General features: G+C 42.7%; 1 protein-coding gene and 1 long non-coding RNA gene across 14 annotated transcripts in view; one reads left to right on the top strand and one right to left on the bottom strand.

Annotated features, from left to right (window-relative positions):
* The window catches only part of TEAD1 (TEA domain transcription factor 1), a 140,577-nt gene extending 133,275 nt beyond the window's left edge, over positions 1–7,302 (top strand). For all 13 annotated transcript variants that reach the window (XM_085550118.1, XM_085550117.1, XM_015863965.3 and 10 more), the window contains 2 exons: positions 239–391; positions 1,377–7,302. In XM_085550118.1, the coding sequence (XP_085406244.1) occupies positions 239–391; positions 1,377–1,490 (267 nt within the window). In that variant the 3' untranslated portion in view covers positions 1,491–7,302. The remainder of the gene's footprint in view (positions 1–238; positions 392–1,376) is intronic.
* LOC146760693 (uncharacterized) lies at positions 3,640–11,864 on the bottom strand. Its single transcript, XR_014947057.1, has 2 exons — positions 8,144–11,864; positions 3,640–7,524 (listed from the first exon to the last, which is right to left on the bottom strand). It is a non-coding gene; the product is annotated as an uncharacterized LOC146760693 (long non-coding RNA).
* Between the last annotated feature and the right edge of the window lie 1,406 nt (positions 11,865–13,270).

Here is a 13,270-nt window from a genome sequence, read left to right as displayed (position 1 = left end):
TCCCAGCGTTCAATTCACAGGTTGGAGAACAGATTGTGCGGTAACTTTTAACCATTAGAGGCCTTTGAATTTTTAGCAAGGCACTGTATAGCACAGGTTGGGGGGAGGGAGGGGCGTTTGTGTGGCTAAACCCACTCTCTTCTGTATACACAAAGAAGGAAAAAACACAGACGTAGCATTCGTGGTTCTGACCTTTCTAAAGTGACTTGACTTACTCTAAACGCTTTTGTTTTTTCAGACTGAATACGCAAGGTTTGAGAACGGCCGATTTGTGTACAGAATAAATCGCTCTCCGATGTGTGAATATATGATCAACTTCATACACAAGCTGAAGCATTTACCAGAGAAATACATGATGAACAGCGTGTTGGAAAATTTTACGATTTTATTGGTATGGATTCGCTCTTTATTTTTCATCTGTAGAATATTCTCAGGCACTGTATGGCTTGCTTAACGTGCAATGTTTGGAACCACTTTCCGAATCCCTTAGTCGTGTTGCCTACTAAACAAATAATCTCAGTGAGTTCAGAATAATACCCTTGGAATCATGCACTATAGACGCCAAGGATGAGAAGGATAAGCTGGCTGAGAACATGAACAAACATCTCTGTTGTTTTCCAGATATTCAGCTTACCGCTCTTATTTTCAATTGAAGTCTCCGTTTGGTTTTTGTAGAGAGCCCGAGGCAGTAACTTGGAACCACCCCATTCATCTAATGTGTTCTCACTGAGATGGCAGTTATAATACTGCAAATGTCAGTGGCGTTAATTAGATCTTGGGCATGGAAAGCATGCAGTAATGATGAGGATACACCCAACAGGTGATCTAAAGCATGAAGAACGGTCTGCGTACTAGCTTTTGAGCCAATGTCATCCGGCTACCCTGCTTTTTCAGCATGGCTTTGCAAAGCCATTCTTAACACGTTCTTATTGCATTTAGAACCACGCAATGCTGCTGCCACGGTAGGATTCAGGCAGGACCGGCGGCCGATAGCAGCAGGGAAGAGGCGAGGCAGCAGCTCAGAGCCACGCAGTGTGTGAGAGAGGGGCGTGCTCGGCTCAGTTGCCTTTTGGTAACCAAACACAAGGGGACAAGGGCGCGCTCTCTTTGTTGAATTGGGACTGAAGTTGGTGTGGGTTGAGGATGATCGAGCCAGTGTTTCACGGTCAAGAAGCCAGGGCGGGACGAATCTGTGTGACCCCGTGTCAGAAGCCTCTGCTGTGTGAGTGCGGTCACGGAGGTCAGCTTAAGAGAGAGAGGTCGTCTCAAACAGTGACATTTAAACGCTGCCTAAATTTAACCAATTGTTTCTTCTTCTGGCTCTGGGGTTTTCAAGTGTATGATACATTGTCCACCTCTTCCTTCCTCTCAAATAGGTTGTAACGAACAGGGATACGCAAGAAACCCTACTCTGCATGGCTTGTGTATTTGAAGTGTCGAACAGCGAACATGGAGCACAGCATCACATCTACAGGCTTGTAAAGGACTGAGCGGTTATTTATATATACAGTTCATTTCACTTCTTTATCAAAACACAGACTGTAAACCTCAACACTAAGTGGCAGTGCCTCTGGCCCAACTTTCACCCGCATTTTTCTAAATCCCGTTTTAGTGAGTCATTTTTAATGTGTTCATATATAATTGTAGCTGTGAAATTCTGGTACAGTTGTAAAAATTATTTCTAAAATAAGTGTTCTTCAAATTTGTAAACCACAGTTCTTTGGGAAGACTGTATTTAAGAACCGAACGCCTCTGTCTGTGGAGGCCTATTTTTAATTCTGATAGAAAAATGTACGACAGAGCATTTGCCATGGGGAAAAACTGACAGCGTTTTTAAGGTTTTTGTTGTTTTGTTTTTTTTTTCCAACACAAAATACTTGTTTTACAATGCGAGTGAAATTGAAATGAATCTTTAGCTATAACTGTAAATGAGTACACAAAGTTAATTACCTTTATAGAATTATCTTTGTAACTAATTAGGGTGGATAGACAGTTATAATTCACTAAATTATTTTTTAAAATGGAACCTTTTTTTTTTTTTTCTGTTGGAAACCAAATGAAAAAATATAGCCTTAAGAAATGCCTGTTTAGAAACAGACAGGTCCTAAAATTAGGCAAATTTTGTATTTTTTTCTCAATGCTAAAACTAATCTTCTAATCCATTAAACTTTCAAACAGGTATTGCAGAGAAAAAAAGCGTCACCCTTTACCCCTAACATATCTAGTGTATTTTGAAAGATTATAAAGTTGTATTGTACTAATATGAAAATTTGATTATTTAATGAAAAGAAGATGGCTCATTTTGCAATAAGTAGGTAAATACTGAAGATTTAGACTCACATTCTATGTAGTCTTGTGTGTGCAGTTATATTTTATGTGGACAACTATGTTTTCTAGTTGAGTGAAAAACTCACAACTCTGAACAGATAAGTGGAAACATCTGACATCGTTGCTACAGCATTGAGTAATTTGAAACTGAAAGCCAAACACTATAGTGTTTGAGAGAAGAATGCATACACTTCTGAAAGGATCAACAGCTTTAATATCTATGAGATGCTAGGAAATCACAAGCAATATCAGGCAAAGAAGTTTGGAAAGGGGAGATTTTTTTTCTCCTCTTCCTTTTTTATCATGGTGCTTTAACACTTCTGTCCAGTTCTCTCTCCAGTTCGGACTGGCAAAGACCTTACCTGAAACAAACGTGTACGTACCACGTGGGTTCTGATGTCCTTTTTGCATTTGGATTTGTTAGCGCTCGCCCTTCTTCTATATCGTGCAAGACTCCAGGAAGCGAAGTGCAGCTGAAGATATTTTAATGGCGTGCAGATTCAAAACAAGGATGTGGGCGTGACCGATTATATGAGGGTACACACACGTGAGATAAGTGTTCTCATAATTCCTACCTGAGTCAGAATGTTCCTCAGTTTCTTTTCTTCTGCACGCCCAGCACTGCCCTTCAGCTGCCCGGGCAGCAGTTGTTGTTTCAGCAGGTGCCGGGCCAGCAGCGGGTCCTTGTGCAAAGCATTTGTGTGAAAGGCTCAGGACCGCTTGGCCAAGCGCGAGCCACCTTAAAGGTCAGTCATGAGGTATCAGCGAAGAGCGTTCTGGGGAAGGTGTTTTGCAGCTCTAGATCAAAGAAGTTATCATTTAACAGATCCCAGCTCACTGCCCTTTCGGTGCTCGTGCATGTTTTATATCTAGAATTTACTCCTCGGCAACGGCGCCGTAGTCTTTGAAAAAGTCTCAATTTCTGGATTTTTTAAGAAATTATATCGTACTCTCTGTCAGAATTTCCAGTAACTGAATTTATCCAGACCAGAATATCACCTAGATGCAGCAGCGGGTCGTTGCGGACTCGCCATACAGACATCTGTGGGGCAGGGAGGCCGCTCAGATCCCTCAGCCTGCCGCCGATCTAACTCTAGTAGGCGAACGATGGCCGTGATGTCTAGCTGTGGATATTAGGGCTGATGATCTTTCAGTTTATATTCTGTGAACAGAACAGCGAAATATGTCCACGTTAGGGTCTCTTAACACTCATTTTAAACACTAACGATCACATCAGGAAAAGCACTGCATTGTAACAGCCTAACGGTAGCCCTTTATTCTAAGCACTTGGTGTTACAAGTCAAAATCTACTTTTTTTTTTGTTTGTTTGTTTTATTTTGCTCTAAAGTTGTCTTTTATTTAGGGTTTTAATTGTGGTTTTTGTGATTTTCTGTTTTAATAACAAGTGAACTCTTTGAGGCGTATCAAGCGTGTAAGTCAATTTGCAAAACCAGGTACAGTCTTTTGAACAGAATCTGGCACACTACATATGTCATAACTATAGGGTATAAAAAGTCACAATGTCTTTTGGTGTTCACATATGTAACATTAGGGAAACTACTTCCTTCGTCTTTTCTTTACACTTCTGTAAATGATCCGTACCCTGTATATGTTAATTCTTAAAAGCCTTAATCCTTCAGCTGTTCAGTGTGTGGCGTGAAGTCCAACAGGCTGCCTGTAAACTGTGAGCTCTTTTGTAAGCTGGAAGTATTTATCTCGTTACTGTTACTTTTTGTAGGGATCTTTTAATTGAGAGCTGCCAAAGCATTACAATATGCAGTGCCTTAGCGTTATATTAGAAATACCTTTAGCCTCTTAACATAAAATTGATACGTTGTTTTATTAATTGGTTCCATTTTTAAATGAACTGTATTTTTCCCCCCGCAGAATAAGCTCCTCGACTGCTTGGTGTAAACCGACCCTCAGTACAAGTCAGTCCCCATCGCTACGCGATTAAATGTCTATACCAAAAGGAAAGGTTACAGATTCATAGTTCTCCGTGAAAAGTGAATTGTATTAATAATGCTGCCTTTTAAAATTTCATGACCAAATAATTAATCGTGACTCTTCTGCACTCTAGCGTGAAAGTGCCTTTGGTTTGAAATTCCAGCTTAGAAAAGTGCTGCCATAATAATGACGATTTGTAGAGAGACCAAAAATATTTAGTTATCACCGTAATGCCTTTGGTTTTTTGGAATATGTTGAAAATACAGGCCTCCATTCACAAAAGAGCACCATTTATAGCGAGCTGATTTTGCGAACGATCAACCTGCTGGAGAATAATGTACCGTTCGCCATTTCTGACAGCACTACAAACCAGCTACTGGTTTGTCTACAATAGAAAAACAAAAACGGTTCGCATTTATATTCTCCTCATCAGGCCGTGTATCTGCATAACGAGATCCACGCGCTGCTGAATTTCAGACGGTGGGCCAATGTGACTTTTATTGTTCTCCTCTAATAATATTTCAGTGTGTGCAAGGATTTTTTGTTTAGGTGGAAGACTTTGTTTACTGAACCGTGCACGCTGAAGGTCAGGTGCATAAAACAAGATGAAAATGGAGAACAGCCAATAGCTGGGGTACACGCGACGGTGGGGTTTGAAGCGTCGAACTGTTAAGTGTGAGCGTTGTGGATGAAGGTGCTGTCGGAGAAGTTCTAGCCAGCGCTGCTGAAAACACAGGGTCGCTTTGTTTTGTTTTTCTCCCGTACGATGTCTTGGTAGAAAGAAAATTAATTAGCTCAATTAATTAGCTCCTCTGAGAGAATGTGTCGGTATTTGATATCTTTTGTGAACGGGGGCCGTACCGTGTACGCTATGACTTAAATCGGTGGGAAGAGGATCGAGATTTTAAGAGAAAGACGTTAGAAAAAACAAATATCAGCAAAACCAAAAGCGGTCAGAGGGATTATATAGTTGTGAATACGATTTTAACTTGATTTTTAAAGTACTTGATGATATCTAAGATAAACTTTTTATATATAGAAATATTGTGACACTGTGTGGTAAATCTCGTGATAATTCAAATTCCCTGTCTCCAAAATATTATTTTTGTTAATCCTTCAAGGTCTAAATCTCACTCACCTCCATAAGACGAGGAATCCCGTTGAATTCAATGAGACTGAGGTAGGGCAAAGACTATTCCGCCCCACAAGCTGAGCGAATACTTTGGAGTTATTACCAAACATTTCAGTCTTACTAACCCTTATTTGTGATTAAGTACACTTCCGTCTCATTAAAATAAGCATAACGGTACCATTCGGGGCTGTTAAAAATTGCTACTGGCAAGCGTAGTTTTACTTACTTGAATTCCAAAACCATTTTCTTTAGGTACTGCACCACTATTTTGAAGGAATTGCAGATATTATGCCTGTTTCTCGCGTTCCCTTTCCGCTGCGGCTACGGCTCAGTCAGGTCGGCAGTAGCTTCTTCCGTTAAAACCTATACGGTGTAGGCTATTTTAAGTAATGAAGGGTGTACATTACTGTTGAATGTAAGTAACTGGCCAGTTCGAGGCAGATACAACATTTGACATACTAATCCATATCTATTTATTTCTCCAACGCAGCTCCTAGGGCATACTTGCTTTGGAAGCGGTTCCCTTTCCAGTGTTCCTGGATCATTCATACTGAGAAATGTTTTCTCTCTTCTTTACTTGACCCATACTGATCCGCATACCTGGTCAAACAGAAGATGTGACGATGTGATAACAGAGTCCAGTTTTGTATTTTTCTCAGGATGATATCCGTTCCCTTCACCACCCCACCCCCCCCCCCCCCCCTTCTCATGACAAGATGCTTATTCCCCTAAAAAAGAACAAGGCTTGATAATTCAAAATACAAAACACGCTTTGGAGATCTTTATCTTTTTTAGCTTTTCAGGTCATTCTTGCTGAGGTCATGTAATTAGTTTAGTGTGTGAATTAAATCTTAAATGCACTCAGTTGACAAAAAGGAGACAGATTCCTGTTACCTCCTTTCAGAATACGTGTTTTTGTTTTGTTTTATGGGCCTCTTTGATCCAGGCTCATGACTGCAGACAAAAAATACAATATGTGCCTGAAAAAAAGAAAGACAAGAGAATTTTATAACATTGAAAACCCGAATAGCCTTTAATTCTTCAGTGCATTTTATGTAAAACAGGTTGGGGTTTTGTTCTGTTTGGGTTTTTTTTTTCCTTTTTTTTTTTTTTTTTTTTTTTGGTTGCCATGTGCATTTGTTCACATTTGTAAATGACTTAATGGAATTCTCACTTTATGTTTATTTGTGTAATGTGTATAAAATGGGTTTGTGACTTAAGCATATTCATATATGGTCAGTGGTTACTTTAATATTGTACTGCTGCCGGTAACTTTTGATGTAGAGCTCGCCTTTTGATGATGAAGTACCTCTAGGTTAGACAGGGAGGGAATGCTCTTTGGATGGATCAAAAAGCAAACGTTCTCTAATGTTTTCTTCACATATTTGCCGAAGCTTTCAAAAGGAGTTGCAGTCAAACCTCTTGGCAGTACAGTATTCTTGTATTTGTTATTGTCTGTGTGTAGGTACTGGTACCTTTTTTTTTTTTTTTGGTTTTTGGTTTTTTTCCATGTTTTGTTTAAAATGTTTTAAGTGTTGGCTTTAAAGTGACTTTATCTTTAGTATGATAGTAATATGAAAATTATAGGTTTTGTGTGCAGAGAATTTTTTTATAAAGTGCTTTGTAAAAAAAAAAATTAAAAAAAAAATGTATTCTAGCTTTCGCGGTACATATGTGTGATAACTTTAATATCCATGACAGTTAAGTGCAATTATTTCATCACTCTAAAAATGCTATTTTTGTGTCGGTTACTGCAGGTGTTTTCATGTCTTTGCAAAGTGACACATTTTGATGCCTTCTTGATAAAGTGGTAGAATTTTTGTAGCTTTCTAGAAACTTTGTATTCATACAGTATCGATTGAAAATAAAGAAAATGAAAGTGTTCTGTGCATTTATCTTTATCTCCCACGTCCATCTCTTTTTAATGCAGGGTGCGGCTTTCAAAAGCACTTACCAAAGTAGCACGAGACCAGACTTGTGGGAATGTCTGCGTGCTTACCTGAAGACGCAGATGGACATCTAGCACGATTCGCAGGTACCTGTAGGGACGGCACAGCTGGATGTGGTGCTCTACACTGGGTCCGTGCGCTTTCCAGACCTCCGGCTTGTGTGGCTTCCTAAAGAAACGGCAGTGGGTTTTTTGAAACATGATTTAAATCGTACTGTGGAAATGAGAAAAGCCCCCCGACCTCCCTGTGCCACAAGCGGGAGCGATCTATTCAAAATCTTACGTAGCGAACAGCGCCAAATACATCGTTCACATGACAACCAGGACTGGCAGGAACAGAGTAGTTAACTGGGGTTGTGGTGAAAGAAATTAAAAAAGAGAGTAAAGAGGGATATATCCTACAGCGACTGGAGTCAATGGAAGCATGACCAGGACTTGGGGGGAGGGGGGGAGGGGGGGGAGAAGGAAACATAGGAAACATCTGGCTATCTGGCTCATCTTCTTTAAAAGGAGAGCAGTGGCTTTTGAATACGCCACGCTCCCTCCCGCACACCTCAGTTCTCCTTTTGTATGGCAGATGTTGCGCTGCCATTTTTAAAATGCCACCAGAGCTCACCCTGTATGGGAAATGAAGGGGTTGAGAACAACGCGCAGACATGGTCTGCTTTGACCCTGTTTTCACTTCCTTGTTCCCCATTAAGAATCTAGGTTCAGCACTTTGAAGTGGCTTAGCTGTTTCAGAATCAACCTGCTCCTTAATTAATTTAGGTTAAAAACCAAAAACCTACCTTTATGAAAAAGGCCACCCAGCACTGCAGATTGTCGGTCCCTGAGTAACGTCGCACCGTTCACATACTCACCGACCGCCTTCAGCAGACACAATGGCCTCTCACTACTTCAGCACGGCTTAGCTTACATGATGACAGCATGGCGGTCACAGGATGCAGAAGACAAACCAGTTGTCGCGTGCAGTTTTAGGAAGTGCTGCATGACGAGCTCCGAGCAGGCTGCAGACTGCTTTTTTCATCTGTTTTTTTTTTTCCTTTCGATTTTTTCCTCCTCGAGATGCAGCCAGTTTGACAATAGAGGCACGGAACGCATGTAATGCTCGCAAAACCGGGAGTAAAAGGACAGTTCAGAGCTCAGCAGTGTGTTAGCAGATGTCTGTAGTTCCCCACACACTGCTCTAGTTGTTCATCCCAACCCTGTGCTTTCACAGCCTTACCATTGTTGTCCGGGGCCCTTCAAGAGAGCAGAAGCAGCTGAACAATCTGTCACACAAAACAGCAGTAGCTTAGCAGCGTTTGTAAATGATTACCTGCCTTGTAGAGAGGTGTTACACTCAATTGGCTAATGGTTGTAAATTGTTATATGATTGCTGTTGTTTTGTAGAGCTGGAGCTGTGCTGAAGACACTGGAGGTGCGGTGAAGGTGGGAGAGGCAGGAGGGAGCGGGGAGTGATTGTACGAGGAGAAGATTGAAAAGGAAAATTGCAGAAACCCGGAGCGCGAGTCGGGGAGGGCGGGAAGAAAAATGGAATGTTACTTTTCAGAGAGAATGAAAACGTGAGCAAAGGAGAAAATAGGAAGAAAGGACGACAAAGATGGTTTCGAGGCCAACAAAAAACAAAATTCCATCAGAGGAAGGGAGATCTAAAACAGAAAACGCTACGGCAAACATTCACCTTTACGTGCGTAAATAGAACTGCCTTTTTTGCTCCTAAATTGCTTCTTATTTGTCCCTCGTATTACTGGGACGTATTTTCTTAAGGTCTCTCTTTGGGCTTAAAGGGAAAGGGCTGCAGGAGGCCTCCCTTGTATTAGACTTGTTGCTTTCCTCACAGGGAGCTCTACAGGAAAAAGCCCCCAAATCTCAGCGAGGTACCCAGTGGCCTCCCTGGTCGATGGCGAGTCATCTCCTTGGTTTCATTTGGAAAACAGAGTGAGAATGCAATATCCAGAACATCATCCGAAACTACTGACTGAGCAAAGACGCTCCAGCACGAGCGGCTGATCTCAATTCATCCAGCAGCGGCGGTTTATCAAGCCGACTGCCTTCTACACATACTTGCTTGGGGAGGGGGTGGGAGATGCACACGCACGCACACACACTGGGGTCATCAGAGCAAACGGTGCCAGAGCTGCGTTATGTCCTTTTTCATTTACACGGTTCCAGAAGGAGACCAGCTCACTAATACTGCTTACCTTGCAACACACCTGAACGCTCAGCTTTCCAGATCTCCAGCAAAGGCAGAGTATGCAGAGATTTACTTGCCGTTCAAACAGAGAGCTGAGCTGTATGTGCAGCCAGCCGTGCCGGCAGGCCAAGACACCACAAACTGATTTCTTTTCCTGCCCCAAACGTGTACATTTATTAGGCGTATATATAGATCCTTCTTTTTCTTTTTCATTGGCGGAGCTTAAAGAATAGGAGTTTTTCTTCCCCAGTCTTTTAAAAATTCCTTTCTGCTAAGATCATATGTTCTCTGCAGCATTATCGGAGTTTACTTTTTCCAAGGTACTTGTCTTTTCTTATTCTTCCACCTGTGAAGCTGAACTCCATAGCTAACGTTACGCTTGGCGAGATGTTTAAGAACTGCATTCAGACTTACAGCCGTTTCCTTTAGTTCACTATGAGAACGCTTCATTTGCGATGAGCTCTACAACAATTAGAGGGTAGGGATAGCCACATCTTCTTCACGATCGGCCTCACCGTCGGTGTTTTAGTGAAAACTAATACCGGACAGTGAAGTACTAGAATCAGCCACACCGCGCACGCACTGCACCATTCCACAGCACAGAGAATCTGATTACTTAAACATAAAATATTTGCATTGGTTTTACTTTGACTATATTGTATTTTTAATAGGTTTTAATCTAAGCTTTGTCATCGGAACACCACAATGAAGAAACTTGGCAGCGCAGCCTACCTGCACGGTTGCCAGCAATAACACAGCAGCCGCAACACCAGTTGCAGCAGGGCAGGCGTTTCCTTATCTCTGCCAGCAATCTCCTCGAGGGAGGTGGCGGTGAGCAATGTTTGGGAGGTGCCCCGAGACTCCCTCCCTGCTGATGAGCTCCGGATAACTGCACAGGGGCAGGTAGCCAGGCACAGCACCGAGCGCGCTCCCAGCCTTTGGGAATGACCCGCTGGCTGTAAGCGCAGGATGAGAGGTCAGTCCTGCTCACGCACGCGCCTCCTGATCAGCAAAAGAACATAAGCAAAAGAGCAGAAGTGAAATTGCACATACACAACTGTGGTTTCAGCCTAGCGTTTTTTTTCCCGTACAAAGCAAATGTCTTCCCACATCAACATCGGTGCTGGAAGCGGTCCTAAGGTAATGGCTGCTCGAGAGCAAGTGTAAGGGCTCAAGAGCCGCAAACAGGAGACAAACAGGGCAGCTCCGGGGCGTCAGGAAGGCTCTGCCCGTGTCCTGCACTAGGCCGGTGTGGTTTCTCAGGTAGAACTCTCTACGCGTGAAAATGGCAGCACCAAGGGGATAGTCCAGGTACAGTGATGAAAGCCAGCGTGAAGATGCTCGGGTGCTAATGGAAAGGAAGCATTAGGCATGGGGATTAGCCATCATCTGAGGATGAGGTTGTTGAAGCAGGAGATTCGGGGCAAAGGCTGTTTCACAGAACTACATAAAAGTCTTGTTCCATTATCTCCGTTCAGGCACATTAAAAAGACACAGACGGCATAAATCTATTGAATGCAGCTGGAAAAGTATCAGTGAAAGAGAAATGAAGCCCGACAACCAAACTGTGGCAGGTGTACAGGGTACTCGTTAGCAAGGCCTGCAGTCCGGTGGAAGGGAACGCAAACATCAGGTGGATCCTGAAATGCTGAAAAGAACCGGCAAGACAAATCAGATGCAGAGCTCCGTGCATTCGGGAAGCTGGAAAAAAAAGTGACCGCAGTCAGAAGTTACTGCAGAACTAGGCCATTTTTGGATCCGCCTATGAAGATGTATGAGAAACCTGCAGAAGCGGCAGAAGCTGAATTCACAGATAAGACAGATCAGGGAGGGTGTGGAGAGTTCAAGATCAGGACTGCCAACAGGTTCACTAAGAGGGAGGTAGGGAAAGCAAAGGGAGAGAAGCCACCGGGAGAAGCGTCACTTAGCGGTCTAGATGTCTACATAACCTCTACGTCAGAAGCACAGGAAGCTCCCACACATTCCAGATTTTCACCTCAGAGCCTCTATAGAAGCATCCTGAACCGTTGCGGATGTCTAAAGAAGGATGTAGCCCGAAGACAACAGCTTGACCTCGAAGGGCTCTCATTCCTGTCGCCGCAATCCAACCCAACAGAGAGCACGGGGTGACCGGCGGTCTCGGCAGGCTTTCCTGCAGTCCTTTCGTGACCGCAGCGTGTCTCAATCTGTTTGCCTGCAAATACTTGGTATAATCCGGTTAGATAAGACCATTACCACAGTACGTAACCTTTGGACTTTGGCTTCAGGCTTCTACTTTTCCTTCTGGAGGGAGCACATCATATTTCACTGTCTATTTTATTTCTTTCTCCCTTATTACAGTCATGCTCAGTACGCTACACGGATCGATTTTCCCGGGGGCACAAACAAGCGGATAGAATCTAGAGGATGTTTAAATGAAGGGGATCATTTCAAATGGTCTTTGAGTTAATAAAAACATATAAAGATAAACAGGAAACATAGATATACATATAGGACATATAGGTAGTACAAACAAATCACGATCCATCTGTCCAGGGTGCTCTGTCCATAGGAGCACACTGTGCTAGGATATGTTCAAAAGCAAAAAGCCTCCGTTGTTCATCTTTCCGGATGCACTTGCGATCTTAGCTGGGGAAAAGGACATTTTCCGCTATCTCAAGTGAAGGATGGGACACCAGATAATGTATCGTGCCTGATAGGAAGAGTTTATCCTAAAAGTATACCTAAAAGGCACAGTCTTCCTCCTTGACTTACTGAGTCTGAGTTGACAGAATATGCACTTCCACTGTAGGCTCTACTAATTAGCACAAGAGAAAATAACTACCAATTTAAAGATGCCGGTGTCTCGCAGGCAGATTGGGTCACGGTAGTTTTTTAACGGCACGTCTCATCTCTCTTGCAGTATTTGTGCCAGCCACCGACTTTCTTTGAATCAGCTTTAGATCTGAAGGCCGTTTGCCCTCCGTTCTCTGGACTCACGTTCAGAAAGCACAGCTACAGAATTTTTCACAAATTACTATGACCAGCGACTGTTTCTGAGTCTCCTTTGGAGGTGGGTCAAATATTTACTGTCTAGTCAATGCAAGACTGAGCAGGACCCTCAGCACAAGGTGAGCAGAATTTGATGAGAAATTTAGTTTCACCCTTTTATTGATTTATTTATTTATTCTGTGTCTTGTGCAAACAGCTTCTACAAAATAAATAACATAACCATTCACCCTCCTCCCATTTCTCTCTACTGTCTGGTGCAGAAACAGCCTGATATTAGGGAACAGTTCTTCTCTATCACCTTAGTCTACATGTACTTTTAAGAAGCAAATGTAACATATCAACAACTTTTCAGTTCTCTTCTAAAGGTCTGCCCCTACCAGCAAACCTACCTATCACTTCTAATTGCTAAAATCAATTAAACATGAACCCAAATTCACGCTTAACACATGGGAAACCGTGCCAGTTACCGCAGCGTATCGGCTTCTTGGGTTTTGCTGAGACAACAAAGTTCACACTTTCCAAAAACATCTAATTGTTACTTCCGCTTCAGGTCAAGGGCTTACTCGTCCTTATTCCTTCACATCGCTGCCAGTACACGAGCCATATATTCTCTCGGCTCGGATCCAAACTACCCATCAGTTGGCCTGTGATGTGCCCCAAAATAATGGAGGTTTTATCACACCCAGAGACCTCAATGTACCCGCGCTACAGCGCAAGTGGAAATTCA

This window comes from Coturnix japonica, chromosome 5 (assembly GCF_054131305.1).
Source record: "Coturnix japonica strain WE chromosome 5, WE-NBRP24, whole genome shotgun sequence".
NCBI lineage: Eukaryota > Metazoa > Chordata > Aves > Galliformes > Phasianidae > Coturnix > Coturnix japonica.
This window is presented reverse-complemented; position numbering and strand designations above follow the sequence as displayed.